Here is a 27,437-nt window from a genome sequence, read left to right as displayed (position 1 = left end):
ATGAGACATCATAATAGGATAGACCTTAAGCTTGTATAATTAGAGTAGATAGGCTGTATACCTTATGTATAGTGTAACTATATAGCTACTTATAGTGTAAGTATATACATACATACATATATGTGAATCCACATACACACATGCTGTCTTATTGTCCAAATGTTTCATATGTATGCCCAATGATAGGCCTCAAGATAATGACACATGAAGACTGGTTGGAGGAATGAGGGATTCTGCTGTGGCTCTCTTGTTAATTTACTTAATGCAACTGTTTAATGTCTTTTCATATAATAACATTAAAGGAAGAAGGTGTGCAGCAGGATGGTGGGTTAAACATCTCAAAGCAATCCAATGCTCTAAGTTATCATGTTCTCTGTCTGATATTATTTTTTTCCTTTTTTTTCTTTTTTGCAGGGTAATGAGGGTTAAGTGACTTGCCCAGGGTCACACAGCTAAGAAGTGTCAAGTGTCTGAGGCCGGATTTGAACTCAGGTCTTCCTGAATCCAGGCCAGTCTGTCTGATATTATTAAGGATGTGACATGCCATGTAAAAGATATTTTCGGGGCAGCTGGGTGGCACGGGGGATAAAGGACTGGCCCTGGATTCAGGAAGACCTGAGTTCAAATCCAGCCTCAGACACTTGACACTTCTTAGCTGTGTGACCCTGGGCAAATCACTTAACCCTCATTACCCTGAAAAAAAAAAAAAAAGATATTTTCAATAAAGGTTATGAAAACATTTTATTGTTAATTAAAATGCAAACCAATTGTCAGAAAGCTGTTAGGATTGGTTCTCAGTTACACAACAAATGGATAGGTTATATATTGATTCACAGCCAATAACATTTATTAAGTGCTTACTCTGTGCCAGGCATTGTGTAAAGTGCTTAGGATAGAAAAAGAGGCAAAAGATAGGCCCTGCCCTCAAAGAGCTCAAAATCTAATGGGGAAGATAACAAACAGGTATGTACAGCAGCTATATACAAGATAAATGGGAAATAATTAAAAGGAAAACATTAGAATTAAGAGGGGCAGGGGGCAGCTAGGTAGCACAAGGGCAGCTAGGTGGCATGGTGGATAAAGCATTGGCCCTGGATTCAGGAGGACCTGAATTCAAATCCTGCCTCAGACACTAGACACTAGCTATGTGACCCTGGGCACCTGAAAAAGGTGGAAGATGAGATTTTCGTTGAGATTTAAAGGAAGATAGGTAATCCAGTAGGGGTATAGGCAATCCAGTAGGGGTAAAGACTTAGACTTTAGCAAAACCTCATATGCAACACAAATTTTTGTAAATAATGATGACATCAGTTGAGCACTGTTTCTAATAATACCAACAAAGATAACCATAGCATCTCATACTATTTTTTTTCTACCCTGAGCTAAGTGGCATCTACTGGAAAATGGTCATTTTACAAACCCATGTCCCTGTGGTTCAGAAACATTTTTTATTTACCATCACTGTAGAAAGAAAACAAAGAGAACAAAGAGAGGAAGGAAGGAAGGGAGGAAAGAAAGGAGGGGGAAGGAGGAAGGGAAATTTTTATTATTTAAAAAACTTCCCAAGGCAATTAACTTTTAAGGCTAACTGTACATAAGTAAGCTGAGTATACTGGAGCTAAATGGGCAAGAATTTGTGAATGCCTTAATTATCAAGGACTTTTAAATTACTAATCATATCTTTAATGCAGCTAGATTGAGTCTCCTGAGCTTTAGTTCCCATCACCAACTGCCTGTTGGATATTTCCAATGGATTTCCTATGGCTATTTCTACTCAATGTTTCCCAAACAGAACTCATTATCTGTCATTCTAAACTCATGACTTCCAAACCTCCCAGCTTCTGAGGAGGATACCACCATTCTTCCAGTGACCCAACTTCATAATTAGAAGTCCTTGACTCTTTACTCTCCCTCACATCTCATGTATCCTTTCCTAACTACTCACAAAGCGATCAGCTTAATTCAGTGCTTGTCACCTCAACTACTACAAGTCTCCTAAATGATCTCCCTCCTCTCCAATTCATTCATTCATTCCCCACATGGGCCACAAAAATCCTAGGGCATAAGTATAATCAAGTTGCACCCTTATTTAAAAAAGCTCCAGCGACTTCCTATTGCCTCTAGGGTAAAACAAAATTAATTTTCTTTGTCATTTAAATTCCATCACAAGTAAGCAGAGCCAAGAAAACAACAATGTAAATTCAAAGTTCCACTACAAAACAATTGAAAGTGAATGGTGAAAAATTACAAATAACAAGCATAGTTCCAATATGAGAAGACAAATGAACATTTAATAATACAGTTATTCCTTCCACACTGCAACTTTCTCTATCTCGGTTTCAAAATACCGTGAGTTGACATAAGAGATTTTTTGTTTGTTTGTTTTTGCAGGGCAATGAGGGTTAAGTGACTTGCCCAGGGTCACACAGCTAGTAAGTGTCAAGGGTCTGAGGATGGATTTGAACTCAGGTCCTCCTGAATCCCGGGCCAGTAGCTTTATTCACTGTGCCACCTAGCTGCCCCTGGCATAAGAGATTAAAAGGGAATTGGGGGGAGTTTTGTAGAAGCCACAGGTAACATGCAAAAGCCAGTAGATGATGGAAAAATACTTAACCCAAATTTTACAATAAGGTGCTGTAAACACCCCATAAAAGAAAAAGAAAAAAAAAATTCAGACTTCTTTTCTGGTACAAAGGTAGGGACAAAAAATTTTACATGGATTTTCCAGATTGGGGGAGCAACACCCCTAATCCCTGAAATGTGGAAGAGATAACTGTATTAGTAACTGAAATGCATATAGTTACAGTGACCATGTACTTCACATATAAACAACCAAATACAATAGGCTTAAAACTATGTCAACACTTTTGGGATATTCTGTATACGAGGTCGACAATGGAAACCGTATTAGTCCCCCTTTATAGATGAGGATCTTGGGTTCAAAGATCATACGGCTAGCTAAGAAGAGGCAGCCAGGTTTTGAAGCAGGTTCATCTGATTGCAAATCTAGCGCTTCTTTCTCTTAGTCTTTCAATTAGCATGTACTATTGACCCGGTCAGAGAAATAGCTTCATTTTATAAAATAGAATATCATGAGGGTATTAGTTAAAACAAGATTCTCTTCATGAAAAGTATGAATGATGTATGTGCTTTTCCCCCTCATAATTCAACAAACGTTAATGCCATCTACAAACCAATGCATCCTAATGAAATATGGTCTGTATCTGAATACCCATTCTCATAGCAAATGAAATGAACAAAGCATCACCATGTTTGAGAATGAAAAGATAAATGTAGAGTGAATTTGAGTTATAGGGAGGGCAAACACAAGTGCTGAAGTAGGATGTTGTTTCAAGGGCAAGGCTGTTAAAAGGAAGGGTTAAGCGTGGTCTTACCCAGCAACTAAGACGTATTTTCCATCTGCTTGATCCTTTAGCCTCTCGAGCAGGGACAAGCGTACTTTGGCTTTGCTTTGGCCATAGATTTCAATTTCATCTGCAAGCAATCCTATCTCCTTGGCAAGGACATCAACAGCTTTTGGAGTCTGTCCTCTGGATATCTCAATATCACTGGGAGGAAAAAAACAAATAGAAGACAAGGGACTTCTCAGCCTAGGTGGTCGATGGCAAAGCACAAAAACAAGAAATAGGCTACCAATCAAATTAACACAACCTATCTGTTTAGGGCTTTCCCCCTGAGCAAAAATGATTAAAGCTTATTAGAAAGTTGTTGTTTTTTTTTTTAAGAAAAGCAACTCAGGGCAGCTAGATGGCGCAGTGGATAGAGCACCGGCCCTGGATTCAGTAGTACCTGAGTTCAAATCCAGCCTCAGACACTTAACACTTACTAGCTGTGTGACCCTGGGCAAGTCACTTAACCCCAATTGCCTTACTAAGAAGAAAAAAAAAAAGAAAAGCAACTCATCGGTCTTTTTAGAACTAACCTAGGTAATTGAGGATAAGGATATTATTCATTTTAATACCCCCCCAACATCCCCCCAAAACCCCATACTGGATGTACTATCTCCATCACCTGATGCCCTGAAGGAGGCCTAAAATTGCGGTCTTGTTGGGTCCTTTTACGTGGGGGTGTAACTATGATCTTTAGCCATTCACATATTCAAGATTACAAAATGTTTTTTATGATGTTCCGGATATAAGAGACTCTTCGATGTTCAAAAATACAAAACTGCAATTTCATTTTACATGCGGACCATTTGCTTTCTTCTTCCTCTATGTATTGTCTCCTCTCGGTAGAATGTGAAATGTCTGAGAGCAAGAATTGTCTTACTTTTCCACTGGGATCCCCAGTGCTTAGCATGATGCTTTGTAAAGAGTATCTGCTTAATACATCTTTTTCTTTTTTCCTCCAGTGCTTCATTCTAAATCCAAAAACAAGCTTCAAAATAAATTTTTAACTGCATAACTCAGAAAGAGAGAGGCAGCAGGTCAGAGTGGATGGAGGACAAGCCTCGAAGTCACCAAAGACCATATTTCAAGTCTGGCCTCTGACATATACTTGCTGTGTAGCTCCAGACAAGTCACTTAATGTCACAATGCTCTCAGGAAACTAAGATTATAAGGATCATAAATATAGAGGGGACCTTTAATAGCCTAACCCCCTCCTTTTATAGATGAGGAAACTGAGGCTGAGAAAGGTTAAGTGATTTTCCTAAGATCACTCATGGAGTAAGGGACAAAAAGGTGGGACCCAGGCCCTCTGATTCCAAACCTAGTGCTCTTTCCATTGTACCACACTGGGTAATTGAAGGCAGCATAAATTGCAGAGCATTTACCAGTGTTGGTAAAGGGAGTTTTTTTCACTTGGTACACCAATGAAATCACAGACAAAAATAACGAATAGTTAATTCTGAAACAAAACAACCTAGTAATTAACTTCATATTCAGTAAATCTGAGTTTGGACTTTGCCTACAGAATCCTGAGAAAATCATCGAGCCAATCAAATCCAAATCTGTACAGTACAGTGACATTCTGCCAATGTTGTACTATATAGCTCTTCTGACTTCTCAGCGTGCCACAGAGCCTGCTCCAGACTGGTAGTGAGTCCCTCTTCTCTCACTCAGCCATTCCTCCAGCCATAGGCAAGTTCACCATCTAGCCCTAACACCAAACACTACCCTCTGCCATGGTTTCCCTATGCTGTATGATTAGTTCAGGGGAGGATATGAGGCCAACCACATTCTAGAGGTGGTCTGCTGCATGGTAGGCATGTGGAGGGAATGAGATCAGTGTCAGGGATAAAGGGCAATCTTACCCAGCGAAGCAGAAAACATAAAATGATACTCAGGGAGCAAGAAGTTCAGAATGAGCTCCACAGACCTACAATGCATGGAAAAGTAGAGCAACACATGTCTCTCCACAGACCTAATCAGGTTCCCAGGGTGCTTTTTATCTTCCTACATCTTCATTTTTTCCCTCTGGGTTCTGACTTAAAAAAAAAATTATTCCCTGACTCTAATAACGTAAGTCAGTAAGGCAGAATTTCACAATTCTTTAAGGATTATCTTCTGACAAACTAAAAGATCCATGCTAACTTCATTTTTATTTTTTATGGCCCGAAAATTACTTCAATATGTCTTGATTTCAGTGGCAGAGAAAGCCAAATTTTGCAAATCAAACTAATGAATCTTTGAAAGAAAAAAAATTATACTTTCCAAAAGTTAATACAAAGATTTAGGGGGTACATGCTGGTTGACCAGAGATAGTGAATCTACCTTAACTTTACTATATCACTCAGTGAAGGACTCTACTTTTGAATAAACCTGTTGACTACAACAGGCAAAATGACTTTCCACTAGAACTACAACATATTTTAAAACAGAGCTTACAATTTTAAGGTAATCAGTTTAGATTATATAAAATTTTTAACTACTGAGAAAGACTAACAAATATTGCAAGGTAAACAGGAGAAATACACGGTTAGCTCCAAAATCACATCTCTTATTTCACTAAGAAAACACTGGACAACTGTGCCCCCGATATAAGAATACAGAAGTCTTTTTACCTGGGTACTGGTGAGAGCGGCTGAAGCTTCAAACATCGAAGCTTCCACCTCCTGTACTGCTGCTCTCTAAGCCACCTCCTTCCACTGTTAATTACATTCTTGAAAAAAAGAAAAAATATATTTTCAAAATCAAATACAAAGCATGTGAAAATATACACTCACAGAGGCAAAAATAGCGCATTAATATAGTATTTTCCTCTTAGCAATCCTCCAAGGAAGATAAAAGTAGTTAAAACACTAAAAGGCAGAGCTTTGTACAACATATTTAGATTATGTGGGACTGGATTTTGTTGGGGGGAGGCTTAAAAAAATTTACATATTATTAGGAAAAACTGAAACAGAGGAAGGCAAAAGACAATGAGCAAGACCCCTTCAATGCAATTATGCCATGTTCATTTACTACATATTGTGGGAGTAATTTTTTCCCTTCCTCCATCCCTAAACCTGGGGGAGGGGGGTTGGTGTGGAGCATGAAGATGACCTTTATTTCATCCTTTATTTTCTAGGAAGCTTTTCCTGGCCCCCCCCCACTCCCCCCAGTAATAGGAAGATAAACCTATCCAATCCAGGTCGTAATGAGAGGAGATTCAGTTGAGGTTTGATAGATACTAAAGGGTTAAGTTTCATACAAAGATAGGGAACCATTCTTTTATTATTATTATTTTTTAGTTTGTCGCTTGAATTTCAAAGGGTGAAAAATAGGAAACAAACAATGGGTTCTTTCAGTCTACAAATCTCCCTTTCAATTTCTCAACTTCTGTCCATTTAATCACCATTATCTCACATAACAGTTTCAGTAAAACTGTATTCTCATGAGGCAAATTAAATATAACAAACCTTCATAAACTAGTTTGGGTCAAATGCTTCACAATGTTTGTGATCAGTATGTTTCCTTTGAAGTAGCAAAAAAGATATAAGGTGTGTGTATGACTAAGAAGGAGGTAGGCTGGTCATGTTCCAAGATTAGGAGATATCTGATGAGCAGCCCCACCAAGTTGTTCACTGGTATAGATTAAATACCAGGAGATCAAAGAATGATACCTCTAGCAAGCTGGGTCAGCACCTTATGAAGGATGTGCAGGAAGACACGTACAAGAGATACACAGTATGACTAGGGTTAAGGTACTTAAGGATGGAGGTGATTTGGCCCACTGGAGAAAGTACTCCCACATCTATATCTTTATTTCAAAATAATGGCCTATTTGGTTAGCAAAAAGGTTAAAGGTTTAACAGGTATAAGACAATTCATTTATGAACAAAACCTTGATAGGGGGTAGAAGTGCATAAAAAGGAAGCTATATTGGCCTCCCTTAACTTCTTGCAGTACAATAGTAACATTTAAATTATTCCTGATTTTTAACACCCTAATGAGGACTAACAATCCATAATGCTACCTCCCCCCTCAGTCAACAAAATACAAGGTTGTGCTAAGTAGTCAACATAGTTTGCTATTAATATGTTTATATGTAGAGCTGATATACACTCCCACATTATTCATTCCTCAACAATATCTATACTTCCAGAATGGTAGTGTATATTGTATACATTATATACAAGGTCACACTTAAGGAGAATCACTAAAAGCACAGCCCCACTATCGTTTTTATAAAGATTTAGGATGTTCAATAACAATCCTGTAATATTTTGTACTTTAAAAGCTTCACCTGCTTAAGGCTCTTGTAAAGAAAACAGAAATGAGTCACATTTTATTTCTATAGCAGTTATCCATCCAATTTAGGGCTCAGGTTTTTTCTCTTCCAAAGAATGTCACTGCCAATTACCAGGAACATGGACAGTATTGACAATAAAAGACGAAGCATTTTGCTCCTCACGAAACATGGAACCCAATGAACTGCATGAGAAATGAACAAACCTGAATCCTCAGAGCTGCTGCGAGAAGACCTACATCATCTTCTACAGTCAGGCCACTAAATTGTACACCATATTCATGCTTCCCTGCAAAATGTTGGGGAAAAGATATTATTGTAAAAGTTTGTTTGATGAATGAGTAATCCTTAAGAGAGGTAGTCACAGTCACTGTCAATAACATAGTGAGAGAGTTATGATTTTGGGGATAGGTTACATCAGGTCATCAGACAAGAGTTTGGAATTTAAATCTCTAATTCAGGGCTCCTCTAATATGATAAAACTGTTTGGCTGCCTTGGGCATTTAATGCAATACCTATTACTCATGAAACAAATGGCAACAGTGTCATTTCTTACCCTATATAACTTTTCCTCTGTTAACTAAATAAAGCATATAAACTACAGAATAATTTATTAGTACTAAAACCTCACCACAGAGAAATACATTCCATGCATTCATTAAGTAAATTCCTTTGAGCATAATCCAGAGCATTGTAATTAAAACTATTCATTTAAAAATATGGTTTAATTAGAGCTACAGCTGACTGCTCAAAACAATAAAGGCAGGATCTTTACTACAACAACAACAACAAAAAAGGAGTGACCTAAACCCTTCAGAAGGAAATTCTTGAATAGGAATGACTCCCTTGACATGAAATTTCAGTCCTATCAGAAGTTGCTTTGTTCTTTACTAGATGGTGTAAATAAACTAAGAGATTGTGCTATAGAATACAAAGTTAAACAGCAAAGCACCCTTTTTTTTTGAATCCTGTAATCTTATCATGATGTTTCAGTATTTTCTCCATGTTTGTTATAACTGAAATTGTTCAACTGCCTTTGCTTCTGTATCATAGTATTGAAACTGACAATGTCCTGTAATCAGTGGACAAAAAAAACCATATATACTCTCAGAAATGGGGAGTCTCTGAGCTCTCTTCTTAGGAGGGGAGTCTCCACATGATCATGTGTTATATTTCTTCTTGGGACAAAATATTAAATTGATTTTTTTGTCTGTCTCTGATCTGTTTTGTAGGAGGACAGGTATGGATATCGTGTTCTCTGATCTGGTTAATAGGAGATATTATAAGATATAATTTCTTTGATCTGTTTATTAATTTTGTAGGAGAGATTAAAGAGTATTTCTTTGATCTGTAGGAGACAGGCAGATACAAAAAGTATATTTAATATATTCAACAATCTATACAGACATATTGCTTATAAACATTATTAAAAAAAATACATAATATCCTTTAAGGCATTTCCCCTGAGTCTCTTCTGATGAAGGAAAGAAAGATTCTCGTATGACCATGTTCTGATTCAAGGACCATTTTCTTTGCTTTGAAACAACTATGATCTTAAATTATCCATTTTGCTGACAATACATTGGAAGGAACAGCACGAAATGCATGAAGTGTATGTTTTTATGTCAGATTTTCTTGAAGGCGTTAGAAAGTCATTCCCCTCAGGTATTATGTGAAAATTAGCAGCCCTTCACTTTTATAAATCATCTTTAGGAAAAATCCAGAAGTCCAGTTGGCTGTGTAGCTTCATCTCTGGAGATTTGGGCTCTAGGCTTCATCCACCCACTGGTGAGAAGAAATGTGCTGCTCTCATTTTGTCCTCATCTGTTTAAATCATAAAGCTGGGGATGGGGAGTGGATTATACCACAACATGAAATTGTGCTGGTTTCTAATTTGCCTTTCTTTTTCCCTTCCTTCCTTTCCCTGTATCAGATATACTTTAAGCACTGTCCCACTGGTGGCAGTGTGGAAAATCTTTCATGCTCTTATCCATATAATATGCCAGTTCTTTCAGTTTTTTCCAGGCCTTTCCCTTCATGAACACTCCAGGAATATGCAAAAGCTGTTTGCATTTATGAGTTATATATGTGTGTGCCATAATTTAGCTAAAGGGATAGTTTTACCAAAAGAATTAAATAACCTTAAAAACAATCCCAGATATCATATGGGCAAGTAATAAGTATTATCCCCATTTAAAAAATTAATAAAAAAGCTTTGTGTTGACAAAATTCAACACAGTTAACATCTTTCATCAAAGCAGAAGAGGCCAATCAATTAAGCAAGTAAAGACTAAGTGCCTCCTATGTGTCTGCTACTAACTATGCTAGATTTGGGGGATACAAAGACAAAAATTGAGACAGTCCCTGTCCTCAAGAAGTTTACATTCTACCAAGGGAGATGACACATGCATGTACATATCTGCATATTTATTTATAAACAAAACACATAAAGTCACTAGCTTCTGGGAGGGTTGTGCAGAAAACTGCTGAAGGCGAACGTCAAAGGAAACCTTGGATTCCAAGAGTTGGAAGAGAAAGAGCACTACAAGCATAGGGGGACAGCCAGGGTAGAGGCACAGAGAGATGAGATAAGAGTATCAAGTGTGAGTAACAACAAGGGGGCCAGTGTAACTGGGTCAGGTCCAGATCTCTAGAGCTATTATATCATGCAGTCTTATAAAACAGCTCTGCAAATTATTTTAAAAGATGATCTTTCATTTGTAATTTTGCTCATATTAACTGGAGTTTTGGAAGGTTTTATTATTCATTTAAGGATAACACATTGCAAGGTTTTTCTTGGAAACACGGGCAGCTTTCTCCCCAGTCACTAACTGATACTGGTTGTTTTGAGATCACCCAGGGAACTTTGCCAATATAATAAATGAAGTGGGAGGGACCAAGTCAAATTCCTTTGTCCGACTGCCATCTCAGCTTCATAGAAACACTTTGGATTTTATTTGATTTGGCTGTGGGTGCTTTCCTTATCAGGAGAGAGAGAGTTTGGGTGAACACAGAATGAACCTCTTTTAGCCCAGGTCTGTTTCTCTCTGTATGGCCCATGTGATTCCGCAACATTTATACAAAACCAGAAAGGACTAAGATGTAGATGCTGTACTCATTAGTACTGAGGAGGGCTTTTTTCACTTCTGATTAGGCATAATGTTCAAAAAGGTGAATTTTAAATGAACATTTCAAAGAGTACTCTAATAGGTTCTAGAACAAAATCAAAATGGAACAATGGAGTTTTGGTGAACTCGCTTGAGCACTAGAATGCCAACAAAAAAATTATAACTATAAAATTTAGAGCACTTTCACTAATCCTGGCAGGAGGGAAGATGCATGTCAGAAAGGAGAGAAAATTAGTAATCATCTCAACACTAATATACATGGGATTTTCAGAATCATGGAGACACAATAAAAAAGGAAATCACTGGGAAAAGGGTATTTTTAAGTGGCTCTATACTCTTGAAAAGTGTAAAACTTTTAAATTAAGAAGTAGAAATCAATGAAAATTTAAAATAAAAGACAAAAAATACTCCAGGGGCAGGTAGGTGGTGCAGTGGATAGAGCACTGGCTCTGGATTCAGGAAGACCTGAGTTCGAATCCGACCTCAGACACTTAACACTTACTAGCTGTGTGACCCTGAGCAAGTCACTTAACCCCAATTGCCTCACCAAAACCAAACTAAAACAAAACAAAAAACAAACAAACAAAAAGATTATTAAGCACCCACTATGACCCAGTGGTATGGGAGGGAAGAATATGAAGACACGGAATGGAAACATTTCCTATTTGCAAGCAATTAGAATTGAGATTATTGCTAACTTTCCTCCTTTCCTATATATACGAAGTAGTTAATTAAAAATAAGATGGGAGGACAGGGCACTAATAACTGCAGGGACCAGAAAAGGCTTCATATAAGAGATATCACTGGAGATGTGTCTTATAGGAATACAGTGATCCTGTGAGGCAGAGGTGAAGAGGGAGTGAACTCTAGGTATGTGAAACTGCCTGTGCAAAGACACAGAAATGGCAGATGGAGGGCATGTGTAAGGAATTGAGAGAAGGACAGTTTGGTTTTGTGGAGCATGGAAGAGAGACTACTGTTAAGGCTAGAAACAATGAGTCATGTATTAAGTGGGTACTATGTGCCTGGCACAGTGCTAAGCTCTCAGAATATAAATAAAAGTTCAAAACCAAAAACCACTTCCTGCTCTTCAAAGGTTCACAGTCTAACAGGGGAGACAACAGCAAACAGTACATTCCAAAGATAAAAAGATAAAGGATAAATTGGAGATAATCTCAGAGAGAAAGAAGATTAAGGAAGAATGGGAAGGGCTTCTTGCAGAAGGCAGAATTTTAGCTGAGACTTGAAGGAAGCTGGGTGAGGAAGGAGAGTTCTACTGAGGCATGAGGAAAAGCCAGGGATGATGCCTGAAAGAGGAAGATGGAGCAAGGAGGCCAGCGTCACTGGACAGCTCAGTATGGTGAGGGGAGTAATGTCTAGCAAGACTGGAAAGGTAGGAGAGAGGGCAAGTTATGAAGAACTTTCAATACCAAACAAGGGGTCTTATATTTGACAGGGAGCAACTGGAGTTTGAGTAGATGGGGGGTGGTGGACAGGGGATGATGAGGACAACACTGGAGGGGAGGAAGAAACATGCTTTAGAAAACCAATTTTGGCAAAGGAGCATGGGATGGCTTAAAGTAGGGAGTGGAGTACAGTCTTAAAACAGAGAGAACTAGAAGGCAATCAGTGAGGTGATAGGGACCAGTAACAGTGTGGTGGCAGTGTCAGGAGAGAGAAGAGGGCTTACGGGAAAGGTTGTTATGAAGGAAGAAAGGACAGGATTTTACAATTGATTGGACAAGGTTAGAGAGAGTGAGGAATGGAAGATGATACAAAGCTTGTGAGCCAAGGTGATTGGAAGGATGGCAGTTAATAGGGAAATTTGGAAGGATTCTGGGGAAAAGATAATGAATTTGGTTTTGGATATGCTGTGTCTAAGATTCCCATGAGAACCCAGTTTGAGATGTCAAATAGGCACCTGAAGATACAATACTGAAGGTGGAGAGAGAGGTTAATGCTAGACAAATAGATCTGAAAATAATCAACATAAAGAAGATATTTAAGTCCATGGGAGTTAACGAGCTCTAAAGGACCCCAAATTAGCAGGAACTACTTGCATGAAGATCTAGCAAAGGAGACTAAAGACTTGTTAGATAGGTAGGAAGATAACCAAGATAGAACAGTATCACAAAAACCTAGAAGATAGAGTACAAAGGAGAAGAGGGTGATAAACAGTGTCAAAGCCTGCAGAGAAGAGATGGATGAGGTCTGAAAAAAGGCCATGAGATTTGGCAATTAAGAGATTATTAGTAACTTTGGAGAGAGCAGTTTCAGTTGAATGATGAGACCAGATGCCAGACTGCAGATAGTTAAGAAGAGAGTAAGAGTAAAGAAAGCGGAAACAACTATTGCACCTGGCCTTCTTGAGGACTTTAGCCACAAAGGGGAGAAGATGTATAGGACAACAGCTAGTGGGGATGGACAGATCAAGTGAGGAGTTTTTGAGGATGGAAGAGACATGGACATGTTTATAGAGGGCAAGGAGGAAGCTAACAGAAAGGGAGAGATTGAAGGTAGAGCTTTGGGCTAACGGAGGGGGCAGTTTGCTAGAGAAGACAGGACAGAATAGGATCATTGAGAATGTAGAGGTGGTAACCTTAACAAGGATATGAATCACTTCTTCGTGTGAGACAGGCAGGAAGGAAATAATAGCAGAAGGCATCTGAATGATAGGAGATAAAGAGAGAAGGGGCAGCTAGGGGGCGCAGTGGATAGAGCACCAGCCCTGGAGTCAGGAGGACCCAAGTTCAAATCCTGTCTCAGACACTTGACACTAGCTGTGTGACCCTGGGCAAGTCACTTAACCCCAACTGCCTCACCAAAAAGAGAGAGAGAGAGGAGGAGGAGGAAGAAAGAAGAAGAAGAGGAGGAGGAGGAGGAGGAGCTAGGGGGAAGGTAAAGGAAAGGGAAAAAACAGAGCTCTGGGAGGCTTAAGGAAGCATGAAAAGTTATGGAAAAGAAGTGAGTGGATAAGTGAATGTAATAGGGAGGTGTAAAAGGATTGCGGTGCCACACTGGGAACCCAGTTGAGATCATGTAATATAAATCTGTAGCAGACCCAGTCAGCACAGTACCATGATTTCATTCCGGCTTCATTCAGCAGTACATGAATAGGAGTGAAGGCAGTGGATGGCAGGAATAAAAGCTTAATAGAGAATTTAGATTTTATCCTAGATGTAATAGGAAGCCACTGGAATGTAATGAGTAGGGGGTATCACATGGTAGGATCTGTGCTTAAGGGAAATTATTTTGGTAGCCATTCGTAGGCTGAACTAGAGGAATTTGATGAAGGGAAACCAATTAGGGGGCTATTGAAATAATCTGTGCAAAGTGATGAAGGTGTGAACTAAAGTGGCAAGCGTCTTCGTAGGCTCCTCTTCATAATCTGGTCCTAGCCTGATCTTATTACTCACCTTCCTGAACCCCATGTTCCACCCAAACTGACCTGTTAAGTTTCCCCTGATCTAAGCAATTGCATGCCCCACTCCCATATTTTAGCACTGGTATGCTAAGCCTATGTTCACCTCTCTCTCCTACCTCTGAGAACTCAGAGCTTCCTTTATGACTCACCTCCTACTGCAAGTTTTTTCTGACCCCCTTGGCTCTTAGGATTATTCCTTTCCTAAAATGATCATGTATCGACTTGCCTGTTGACATGAACCCTAGCTTCTAGACTGTAAGGACAGAGGACGTTTCTTTTTTCTCTCAGTCCACTCAGCACCAAGCCTACTGCTTTGTATATAGTAGGCAGGAAATAAAGGAGAAGAGAAAGAAATTGAATCCACAGCTCCCTCGCACCTCCACCTGGGCACACATCTCTGCCTCTGTTCTTCCTTAGGAGGAGCAAGTTCTGCCAAGGCACAAAATGTTATTATGATCCTAATGGCCAAAACGCTACCAGCTTGTAACCATGACCCTGGTACATACAAGGCAACATCTGCACTGGGAGCAGAGAGACGATGGACATACCAGACACAGAGGAAAGGTAGCTTTAGGGAGTATGACTCCTCAGGACAGGGCCAAGTGTCATCTATGGGCTCTTCCTTCAGAGCCCAGCAGAAAGCTACTCCTAAAGGGGACTTTAATCCCTTTGCCATGTGTTCTCAATACATGTACCTTTCTACCTTTGTTATTTTAAATTTGAACCTACTCTCTCCAGGGACCTTGTGTGTTCAAGGTGAGGATGTACCCCTGGTTTGGGAAAGTGGTTTGTATAAATACTTTTCTTGTTAAGTCCTCTCAATAAGAGTCTTTTCTGAAAAGATGAGAGTGTGACAGAGAGAGAGAGAGAGAGAGAGAGAGAGAGAGAGAGAGAGAGAGAGAGAGAGAGAGAGAGAGATCAATTGATCGATCACTGACAGATTTGGAGAATAGTTTCAGTTGTGTGATGACATGGAAAGCCAGAGTTGAGGCATGAGAGGAGAGGAAGTGTAGATATGTAGACAGCTTTTTAAAGGAGTTTGTCTAAGGGAGGGAAGAGAGATCTAGGACACCATTTTGAGGGGGTGGTAAATATTAGTGAAGGTTTTTTAAGAACTAGGGAGAGTGGGGACTATTTAAAAGCAAGAGAGAAGGAACCAGTAGGAAAAAAAAATACACTGAAGGCTAGAGAAAGCCAGGGGATGATTTAGGATGCAATCTGATGGAGAAGATAATTCTTGGCCAGTAGATGAAATTAATGTATTATTTAAAACCACAAAATAAATACGATCTTACATCCCCTTAATTTCTCCAGAACTCAGGTATATTCTAAAATATCAAACAATATTCAGCCAGTAAGAGGATCAATCCAGAAAGCTATTTTTATTATTCTGATAAAACAGCTATAAAGTGAATTATTTAAATTTTTTTCTTTTTTGCGGGGCAATGGGGGTTAAGTGACTTGCCCAGGGTCACACAACTAGTAAGTGTCAAGTGTCTGAGGCCAAATTTGACCTCAGGTCTTCTTGAATCCAGGGCTGGTGCTTCATTCACTAGCTGCCCCCAATCATTTACATTTTAAGGGAAAATTGTACATACAATTGCTCGAGCTAGCAAAAGCTTTTGCATAATTCCCATATGCATGTGATATAGACAAAAAGAAGTAAGGGTCAATAAATTGATGGTCAGTGGTTTCTCTCAGTAACCAAAGACACCTAATAGAGACACTGAATATCTTAAATAATTTTTTGAAAAGGAATGCCCCTTGCAGGAGAAATCAAGCCTGATGGTGAACAATTAATGAGTAGTGGGGCTAAAAGTGTTCAGCTCCTCCTGCTGAGAAAGTGGCTTGATCATGAGACTCAGCCTCCTCCATCTCTACCCAGATCAGTCTGATTGGTTTTCTCCCTCAAGAGCTAGGTCACCCTAACCAACAATGGAGGGGTGAAAGGACATAGGCTCACTCTCTCCAGGCAAAAATTTACTTAGATTAGATTCTGTTTACACTTCAAACAGAAGTCAGGTCTCGTAGTTAGGTTGGGGTCCTGCCCAAGAAGAAGGAGCATGTATCAGGGGACTAGGCCAATCTCCTCAATCAGCCATGCCCTTCAGAGACTGGCTGACTGATCTACAGGGGCTGGTTCATGGATGAGGAAATAAAAACCCTGGATCCTAATTAATAATGGGTTATTAACATAATAGGAAAGAATCATTTCTCTCAACCAAAAAGATAAAGCTGCAGAAGTAAGCCTGCAGACTTACCAGAATCTCATCAGAATCCATACTTCAACATACTGGGATCTCTGGACTAAAAAGCTTATGCTAATTTTGCAAAAAAGTTTTTTTTTCCAAGAAATTTCTTTGGACCCCGGCTTGACAAAAGCTGATGAAACAGCAAGCATTGGACTCTAAGGATTATACTGGAACCTCCCCATCAATTACTTTTTCCTCTGGGTCCACCTGGATGTACCTGAACTTACACTGAATTGTTTGCTTTGTAAGTGCTATTGTAGTGAGGTCACAGTGCATTTCCTAAATTTTAGTTACAACATTTAAAAATCATTCTTATAATAGCTGATCATTATATGTTTCAATTTCCCTGTTTTAAAACATAAATGTTCAGCTCATACTATAACAAATATATTGGCAAGGTTCAAGAAGCAAGGCAGAATGATTTTCAAATGTACTACTTCTGGGATACCAGCCATATGGGACCTTTCTTCTGAGATTCAATAAAATACCTCTATAGAATTACTTCTTCATAAATCACCATATCCCATTTATTTTTTATGGAAGAAAAAAAATAGAAAAGTTTAGAATGAAAATCCCATTATATAATTCTTGTCATTACCCAATCATACATTTATTTAAAAAACAACGCTGTCCTGGGCCAGAGTTTGTAATTGCTTGCTGGAATAAATGTGAATGCTTTGTTTTGAGTGGCAAGAGCAGGAAATAATGTTGTTCTTCAGTAACCAACTGAATATATTTCATACAGCTTAAAAATTGCTAAAGTAAAAATTTTACACCTTTAAAGGTGGGATTATATTGCCATTATGATGGACCAGGACACTGTTTCATTGTCATTTGATTTTCTTTCTTTTTTTTTAGTAATTATCCCCCAATCTCATTTTTTAAACATTTAAAGTGTAAAAACATGTTAGGATATTACTGAGCCTGAGGCACTTTCCCCACTAAATGTGAAAAGTGAACCTGTTGCTGAATTTGTGTTTAATAGAACCACACCCACTTTTAAAAGCCCAAAAGGAAATTCAATGCAGTCACCAATTTGGGTCCAAGTGAACTTAAAATGAACTTTTAATGATCAATCTATTAAGAGGAACTCCACAAAACATCAAAACTTTGACATCCTCAGATTACTTGTTCAAGGGAATTATTCAGATTAAAATCTAATCTTTCAGAGATACCATTAAAAACTAGGTTCTACAAAGGAAATTTGCACAAATAAAGTACTAAATTGCATATGTCATTTTCATAAACTCCTAGGGACATGAAGGGTTTAATAGATTTTTTTAAAAATCTCATTGGGATTCTGAAAATTTCTCCAGATGTGAAAGCATTTCCCAGCTCTAACATTGCTGAAAACCAGAAATCATGGACTAGTAATAGAGGCAGAAGAGAATAGCAAACAGAGAGCTGGTCTTTGATGTCAGATAGACCTGTATTCAAGTCCCATCTTTAAGATAAGGTGGCTGTATGACCTTGGGAAAGTCATTCATCTCTTTGTGCTCCCAGTCATGCTCTAAAAATAAATATCCCAGGATTTCTTTCTATGCCATAAAAAGCAGCATCAAACATTTACTTCATTTATGATCTTACAAATGTCACATTTATGTTTGCTTTGGACCTTCTATTGTTCTTAGGACATCATGAATTTTCCTTCTTCTTACTTTTATTTCACTCACAAGAATATAAACATTCTCTCTTAATTTAAGTTCTTATTGACTTGGATTCGTAGAGACAGGAAGGTGATATGAGAGACATGAGAGACCTAGTGAAACTGGCACTTTGGGGTTCTACCCAGGAAAACCAAAATGTGGATACTAGTGTGATGTCAATGGAACTGACATGATTTCGCTCTATTGAACAAGCAAGGCTAGTCTTTTTCATACCTTTCCTTAGCAAAGATTCCAAGAAAATGGGCTGGAGCTGTTAATATGAATATATGGATCACCTGGATTTGACAGAGGTGCCTTCTTATCCAAAAGTATTTTTTATGAAACCCTGGATTAATAGGAGCAAAATGTCCTTCAACTGAACTCCAAAACTGAACCCAGATAGCTAGCAGATAAAAGACCCTACCTAGTGACTTCTTTTCCCTCAGGATATAAGTCTCTATCTTATGGTGACATCTGGGCATTGTCATCCTTGCCAAACCCTTTTTTTTGGAATCCTGTAATCTTATCATGATGCTTTGGTATTTTCTCCATACTTGTTATAACTGAAATTGTTAAACTGTCTTTGCTTCTGTATCACAGTATTGACCCTGACAATGCCCTATAACCCATGGGCAAAGAAACCTTAAAAACCCTTTGGGAAAAAAAAAAAAAACCAAACCCTTAGAAGGAGAGGGTCTCTGAGCCTCCCTCTTAGGGGGGAACATGATCATGTGTTATATTTCCTCTTGGGACAAAATATTAAATTGATATTATTTTAATATTCAACAAAACTTACCTGACAGAAAGTTGTGGGAGCAATTGATAATCGTAGTTCCTGGTTGTATCCAACTAAGTGGAATTTCATCTGGCTTAGGAGAGCCTATCACCACAATTTCAGCCTCATTAAGCTAAAAAGAAAATTAGCAAAATAAGATTTAATTAATGCTTTTCAACAATATTCATCATCACTGTTGTCAGTATTATATACATAGTTCTTCCTACTAGACTGTATGCACCCAGAAAAGCAAGGATGATGGCTAAATTAAACTAACTCCCTTAGAACAATGTTTTGTGTAAATATTTATGGAATCAAAATGAACAGAACAAGTTACAAGCCCACTGTAATACAATGAAGATACTCTAGTAAAGGAGGGAGGAATGGTTTTAGGCAGAGCACAAAATCTGGAAATCCCAACCAACATTTCCCCAATTTCCTATTTCAAAAAGGGAGAGCACAGGAAGGGTTCTCTCTGGTTTCTTATGAACAGGCTTCCAAGGTTATTTTTGTGGGGAAAAAAAATGGTAAGCTATTCACTCTTCCACACTGTAACCTATCTTATGCTGTGGAATCCGAATGAGATTTATTTGTAGTTGTCAAGTTATCCTCCACTGTATTTGAATAGCATTAAGGACTTTTTAGGAGCTCAAGTAAGACAAGAGTTTACAGTGGGAACTTGGCTTGGATGATTGTCAAGCTCCCTATCTGAGCTAGGTAAAAAAAAATCATTGTTATCCCCAAACAGTCATCATACCCACTGATTCATCTTCCACGGACTTAGCAATGATTTGTAACCAGGCATTAGGCCTGGGAAATGGTTCTGCTCTGATCTCAGAATCAATGGAGCCTAATTACTCTAATACATGGACTAAAGGAAAGAGAAGATTATGAAATTCTAGCATTGCTAGAGACCTTAAAGATCTGATGGTCGACTTCTCACTTCAAGTTCCTTTTGGGGCATGGCAAGATGGTGTAGTTAAAACATGTGAGAACCTTCATGCCTTTCACCTTCATTTCCACTCATTTTTCATTCCCTGCTTGTTTTTGCTAAAGGGAGAGAGGGGATGGATAGAGCACCGTTTCTTTAGTAATATACCAGACATGTTCTTTCATCTCTGTTCTTTGGACCCACCTCTGTTCTTTGTGGACCCACTATGGTCAAATCTAGCTCGTTTCCCTTCTGTACAGCTCTTGAGGTGTACAAAAATGGTTTTTATGTTGTAAAATCCAATAAAGCTTTATTTCAAATGGAAAAACCATTCTTTTCACAGGCAAAAAGAGGGCTATAGTTTGCTCACCCTTGTTTTATATTAGTTCACTTGGTGATCTCATCAGCTCCCTTGAATTTATCATCTCTATGCTGATGATTCTTAAAACTATTTTGGCCTAACTTCTCTCCTGATCTCCAGTCCTTTAGACATCTCAAACTGGATGTTTCACAGACATCTTAAATTCAACATGTCGCAAACTGAATTCATTTGTTCCCCCCAAACCCTCCTCTCTTCTAAACTCCTCTATCAATGTCAAGGGCACCTTCCATTCTTTCTCCCAGTTCTCCAGGCTTGCAACCCAAGGATCATCCTTGACTCCCTTCTCTCTCTCTCCTTACACCCATATCCAATCTATCGCCAAGGCCTGCCAATTTCATCTTTGCAACAATGCTTAAGTTTAGCCCCATCTCTTTCCTGATGTTGCCACCACCTGGTACACTTATCTTCTCACACTGGACCAAAGCATTTAGCCTGCTGGTGGGTCAGCCTGCCTCAGGGTCTCTCTCCACTGCAGTCCATCCTTTACTCAGCTATCAAAGTGAGCTTCTTAAAACACAGAACCTATGATACCAATCCCTCTAGTCCATAAATGGGCAGCTAGGTGTCATAGTGGATAGAGTGCTAGACCTGAAGTCAGGAAGACTCATTTTCCTGAGTTCAAATCTGGTCTTAGACACTTAGTAGCTGTGTGACCCTGAGCAAATCACTTAACCCTGTTTGTCTCATTTTCCTTATCTATATAAATGAGCTGGAGAAGAAAATGGCAAACCACTCCAGTATCTTTGTCAAGAAAACCCCAAATGGGGTCATGAAGAGTTGGACACAACTGAAATGACTGAACAACAACAAAAAGGAATAAACTCCAGTGACTTCCTTTCACCCCCTGGTATCACAGCCCTTCAATGCCTCCATGTTTCACCCCCCACCCCCATCCCCACTTTTCCAGCCTTCTTTTTTTTTTTTTTTGGTGAGGCAATTGGGGTTAAGTGACTTGCCCATGGTCACACGGCTAGTAAGCGTCAAGTGTCTGAAGCCCAATTTGAACTCAGGTCCTCCTGAATCCAGGGCCGGTGCACTATCCACTGCACCACCTAGCCACCCCTCCAGCCTTCTTAAACCTTAACCTTTTCCTCACACTGTGTAATACAGAGATAATGGCCTCTGTGCTGTTTCCCAAACAAGATGTACTAACTCTTGGCTCCGGATTTTCTCTAGCTGTCCCCCATGCCTGCCATGCTCTCCCTCTCCATCTCCACCTCCTGGCTTCCGTCAAGTGTCAACTGAAATGCCACATTTTATAGGAATCCTTTCTTGGTCCTTCTTCAATCTAGTGCCTCCTTCTGTTGACTATTTCCAATGTATCTTGTAATAAGCTTGTTTATACAGTGCTGTCTTCCAGACTGTCTCTCCTGTTAGACTATTATTTCTTTGAGAGCAGGGACTGTCATTTAACTTTGTGTCTCCAGTGCTCTGTAAAATGCTATGCACATAGGAGGACCTTGATAAATGTTTCTAGAATTCCTATAATATATAAAATGATGAGATGATTACTTAATGCATCTCTAAAAGGAAACTGAAAAAGCAGAGCCCAATATAGATAAGTATAAAAGCAGGGATTAAAAACAAAAAGTAACAACCCATGATTCCTCTGTTAGAAAAGACATTTACTGTGATTCAATTTTAAGTATCTACATAGAGTCAATTAATCCCTGATTTAAAAGGTAGCATCCAGAGGGACTTGAGGAAATACAAAACAAAATGTGTTTTAATGTTGCTACAAAGGAGCAGCCTGATTAATCTATAAAAGGGCAAAAACAAAAAAACAAAACATAACAGAAAAACAACTAATGCTTGCCTCAACAACCATTCTGGTTTCTATAACTACAGGACCAAAACACAATGAAGCTGAATGAAGACATGGAACACAGGATTTTCTGCAACCCAATATTAACAGCGGTTGGGTCAGTGCAAGTTGCACATGCTATCTGCAAGCTTTATCTAAAAAACAGCTGGACATCTGGGTGATGTCACAAATAAGAAAAAATTTTCCAGTGGGTGGAGGGCTTTAAACATCTGCATAAAAACGACAACTCTTCCCTATATACACACCACTGTCAGAAGCTGAGCCACGGTAAAGGGCAAACTTTCAGAAAATTGTGTAAAAAATAATCAGTTATTCAGGAATTCAATGCTCTGACAAGAGGAGCAAAAATGCAGCCCTTTAAATTTGTATTAAGTGAAGATAATACTACAAAAACTTAAGTATTCAATCTAAGAAAATGGAGGATTGCACAAAAGGTCCTTCAGGTCCCCCAAGAACTTGTGTTTACCATGCATTGTGTCTCTGCTACAACCAGTACTTTTTATTACTTATAAATCACTAAGACATGAGCCTTACCTCCTCCTCAAACTCATAAACAGGCATACTCCTAAATCAACAATGTTAATACACAACTGGGGGACAGCTAATCCCGCAGTGCAAGAGAACAAACTATCTTCCTGTAGAAACAATCATAAGGCACAAATTATAGTATACCGGGGGCAAGGGCAGTTAGGGAAGGAGCCAGGAGAGAAGGCGGAAAGTTGGATAAAATTGAGTATGTGATCCACTACAAGCAAGGAAAGATTCTAGTGGGCTATGATTCTAGAGATATAACCAACCTCATTGTGTGTTTCTATTCCCCATTCCCCAACTAAGGAGACCTATGCCAAGAAATGACTTAGAACTGTTTCATAACTAAATGCTGATTTTTCCAATAAGATTAATACTTGGAATGGACCATCCAGTCCCAGAATGAAAAATATTAAAACGATATCAAGACTACAGATAATACTTGATAGTATGGAATCATCATACACTATAGCTAGTCCAAAACCTATTGTCTAAGTGCTGAATTATGAAACTTTTGCCCATACCCCTCTTACTCTGATATCAGCAAGACAGATTTTGAAAATACAAGATAAAAATTGGATACATGTTATTGTTTTATATGCTCGTTGGATTTTCTAAATAATTTTCATTTCTCCTTCTTACAAGAGAGGGTTGGGAGGAAGATATAGGGAAAATATAGACAGAAATGACTATGATAGAACTAATAAAAGATATCAATAAAATCTATTTTTAAAAAATTGAATGTGAAAAACAGACTAATTACATATATACATATATGTGTAAATATATGTACACATACACACATATATCATATATAACATTTTTTTCTTAGTTCTTAGGGCAACAAAGACCAAAACGACACATCCAAAAAGCTCACTGAGGACTTCGGACTGAACTCCCAGTGTGGAAACCTTCCCCACTAACTCTTTGGAACCCCATTTGAAGTTTTCTTGGCAAAGATACTGGAGTGGTTTGCCGTTTCCTCCTCCAGCTCATTTCACAGATGAGGAAACTGAGACAAGTAGGGTTAAATGGCTTGCCCAGGATCACACAGGTAGTAAGTGTATAAGGCTAGATTTGAACTCAGGGAGATGAGTCTTTTTGACTACAGGCCCACACTCTATCTACTGTGCCCCGTAGCTGCCCTTAGTTACACATCTGCAATTTTGAGTCTTCCAAAAATGTAGTTTTCCATGATTGTTACTGAGAGAATAGTGATGTTCAATTCGATTTAATAAGCATTTTTCAAATACCTCCTATGTCCCAGTCTGTAAGCTAGGTGCTTACAAAGATACCAGTTGCTTCTTATTGTCCCAGAAATAAAACATATAAACTACTCTTTAACATTTAAAGTCTAGACTGGTCCCAGTCTACCTGTTAAGCCTTATTAAGCATTGATCTACATATACTATAATGTAAAGCACACTATTCCTCATACATAGCATTGCATTTCCCATCTATCTCCCTGTTTTTGCACAGGATCTCCCTAATTCCTGGAATGCATTCTTCCTTCACTTCTCCCTCAGAATCCCTAGTTTTCTTCCCCCAAAGTTCAGCAAAAGCACCCCCTTCTGTAAGAAACCTTTCCTGATCCTTTTAGCTGCCAATGGTCTAACCCTGCAAATTATTTTGAATGTATTTGTCTTCAGTCCCTCCTGCCCTACCAAACAGTAAGCTCCTGTAAGCAGGAATTGTTCCTTTTTGTGTCTTTGTATTCCCTAGCACCTAGCAAAGTACCTAATGCTGCTTAATAAAAACTTGTTAACTGAAACAAAAACCTCAACAATCCATAATCTTACCCTGAAGTTCTATTATGTTTTCCATGCAAACTTGTGTTGTGGGGAAAATAGGGTAGGGGGTTTTGGATAGGGATAGGGGTTGGGGATAGGGGTTTGGGGTCCTTAGGAATTCCTCTTTAAAGAATTACACCCTTTTGCACACAAATCCAATAGAATAAGATAATAGGGTTTTTTGTTTTGTTTTGTAGTGAGGCAATTGGGGTTAAGTGACTTGCCCAGGGTCACACAGCTAGTAAGTGTTAAGTGTCTGAGGCCGGATTTGAACTCAGGTACTCCTGACTCCAGGGCCTGTGCTCTATCCACTGCGCCACCTAGCTGCCCAGATAATAGTTTATTTAGGGGCTGGGGAAGGGAAACCAAAAGAGAAATCCTTGGACTTCTTCTCATGCAGAGAAGGCATGGCACAGAACATGGCTCTGAGATACCAATCTCCTCGAGCAGGAGACCGGCAGATACTTTTATAGAGGACTGATGGGGGTGATCATCTGACTGTGGTAGGTTCCCTTATTGAGGGAGGACCATCCCCCACTGGTGGTGGCTGGGGGAGTTGGGTGAGGGGTGGCTACTTGTCTCTCAAGCCATCTCTGTCTTCCTCCTGCCACAAAGGCAGCAGCCACACCTAATCTTATCTCCCCAGGGGTGGGGGAGACTGGAATGAAGGGTGGTAGTCCTGGAGCTAGCTCAGTCTGATCCAGTGCTGCTTATCTCTCTGGGTGTGTCTGTCCTTTGGTTTAGTTTCAAGGAGAAGGTTCTTTGCTCTCTAGGGAAAACTCCTGGGGTTTCAAGGAAGAAGTTCCTTAACCTCCACTTCTGGGGTAACTGGGGCCCATAATATTCCCATAACATTTGGGTTCTAAACTTGTCCCTGGGAACCGTATCTCTAAGTTTGAAAGGGACATTAAATGTTTCTTGAGGGAGGTTCAAGGCTCTTTCAGCTTCTTCATTTTTGGTGACCGTTTTACATTGGTTAAATTTCTCTATAAAATGGCAGTTGGTTTTTTACCTACATCAGCTTCAAGTTTCTAAATATAAAGGTCATTTAAGCAGGTTGAACTGGAACCTGCCTAATGACATACAGGTTAACTTTGTCCTTTACTCAGTGTGTTAAATATCTTTTCTTTGATATTGAAATGGCTCCCACTTTTTAACTAGTCATTTCCTGCCTGCTAAAATGTAGTCAGTTTCATTTTTTGGTGGCAGTATTTGTTGTTATCAACCTTTAGTAATTTCCAATTCTACTCAAGGAAAGTATTCATCATATAGAGGTGCTAGAATTATGAGTAATTGATAAGCTTTTGTCTTCTTTCATTTCTTAATCTTAAACCAAATTTTACAACTTTTTTTTTTGCTGTTTTCCCATGTGTCTATGTCTAAAATGGTTATTACATATTAAGCTATATGTTTACTTGGATGCTCTTTTCAGTCTTTTGTAGAATGTCTTTACTAAACTAATTTCATCCCTTATAATAGATATTGGTATAAAAGCCCCAACTATCTTCAGGGTGATCCCCTTTCTCATGGTTCATCATGAGTAATACAAAGGCAAGATGACCAAGCAGTCTACGAAATGATGTTTCTTCATATTACCCTTTAGTGCACAATGAAATCACCTCTTTCAGTTTATTTCCCTGAGTAGAGCCTGTGAACCAGTTTTCCAATTATCTGCAACTTCTTCATGGCTGGTCCACATATTCCAAAGTCACACCACCTCCCAAACATTGCCCAAAATTTTCTCCTTAACACCCAGGGCCAGTGCTACTGGCAGAGAAGGGCAAATAAGGCAGCAGAGGCAGGCTTTGCGCCCCTCCTGCTGAGAGTTGTAAATTGAAACATAAAATATTTTCCTGAGAGTACCGTTATAGAATTTAGGTTCTGTAGTACTATCATTACAGCATTATAGTTCAGCTATATCATGGGATCAGGAAGTCTTTTGTGGCCTAGTCTGGGAAACCAATCACCATTTATTAAGTTTATTTCTCTGGGAAAATGTGCTTTTAGAGTTCCAAGCAATTGACTTACAAGTGAACTTTTGGAACACAACATGTGTAATAATATGGAGACTCCCTAAAATTAAGTTTAGATCAACATCTTATAAGATATACCCCAATGAGTTCCAAATGGATATATAGCCTGAGTATTAAAGGTTATACCATAAACTTAGAAAAGACAGATGCCATACATAAACTTTTTTAGGTGAGGCTAGCAAGGGAGTTCTTAACCAAGCACAGGACAGAGATAAAAGATAAAACAGATAATTTCAATGACATGAAATTGAGAAACTACTAGAACAAGAAAGGCAATCACTGAGAAGGAAAAAAATTTGCACTGATGATATTTGATAATGGTCTGATAACTGAGATATGTAGAGAACTAACACAAATACCACAGTGCCATTTTCCTATGAATAAGTGGTTCAAATGATATGAACAAACAGATCTCAAAAGAATGTCAAACTATTATCAACCATGTGAAAGACTGTTCTAAACCATGAATAGTAAGACAAGTGCAAACCACAACTCTGAGTTTTCACTTCACACCCAGCTAATTGGCAGAGGTGACAAAAGATGGGAGAAGTTAACGATGGAGGAGTTGTGGAAAGACTCAAAACACTAACAATGTTGAGGGTGCTGTGAATTGATCCAGCTATTGACAGTAATTTGAAATTACACTAAGAAGGCTGCTAAAATGTCCATGCCCTTTAACACCAAGATTTCACTGGGAGACATACCCAAAGAAGGAAAGAAAGGTCTTATAAATACCAACATTCTTGTTAAATAAATTGTGGCACATAACATGTTACAGAATATGATTGCATCCTAACATGAATACAGAGAAACATGGGAAGATTTATATGAACTGATACAAAATAAAGTAAGCAAAACAAGGAAAATTATATACATGAGGATTATAGTAAAATAAGCAGAAAAAAAGCTAAATAAAAATGAACTTGATAGCTATTTTATTAAAACAACCAAGCTTATAGGGCAGCTAGGTGGTGCAGTGGATAAAGCACTGGCCCTGGATTCAGGAGGACCTGAGTTCAAATCAGGACTCA

At 38.8% G+C, this 27,437-nt stretch overlaps 1 protein-coding gene across 1 annotated transcript in view; it reads right to left on the bottom strand.

Moving 5' to 3' along the window:
• Positions 1–27,437, bottom strand: part of MTHFD1L (methylenetetrahydrofolate dehydrogenase (NADP+ dependent) 1 like) — a 218,868-nt gene that overhangs the window by 154,626 nt on the left and 36,805 nt on the right. Inside the window, exons 8-11 of the mRNA XM_044003413.1 lie at positions 18,939–19,050; positions 7,899–7,981; positions 6,026–6,123; positions 3,396–3,569 (exon numbers count right to left, since the gene is read on the bottom strand). Of these exons, the coding sequence (XP_043859348.1) occupies positions 3,396–3,569; positions 6,026–6,123; positions 7,899–7,981; positions 18,939–19,050 (467 nt within the window). The remainder of the gene's footprint in view (positions 1–3,395; positions 3,570–6,025; positions 6,124–7,898; positions 7,982–18,938; positions 19,051–27,437) is intronic.

Source organism: Dromiciops gliroides, chromosome 4 (genome assembly GCF_019393635.1).
Source record: "Dromiciops gliroides isolate mDroGli1 chromosome 4, mDroGli1.pri, whole genome shotgun sequence".
Classification (NCBI taxonomy): Eukaryota; Metazoa; Chordata; class Mammalia; order Microbiotheria; family Microbiotheriidae; genus Dromiciops; species Dromiciops gliroides.
The sequence above is the reverse complement of the archived record's forward strand: the minus strand, read 5'-3'. Positions and strand labels throughout refer to the sequence as shown.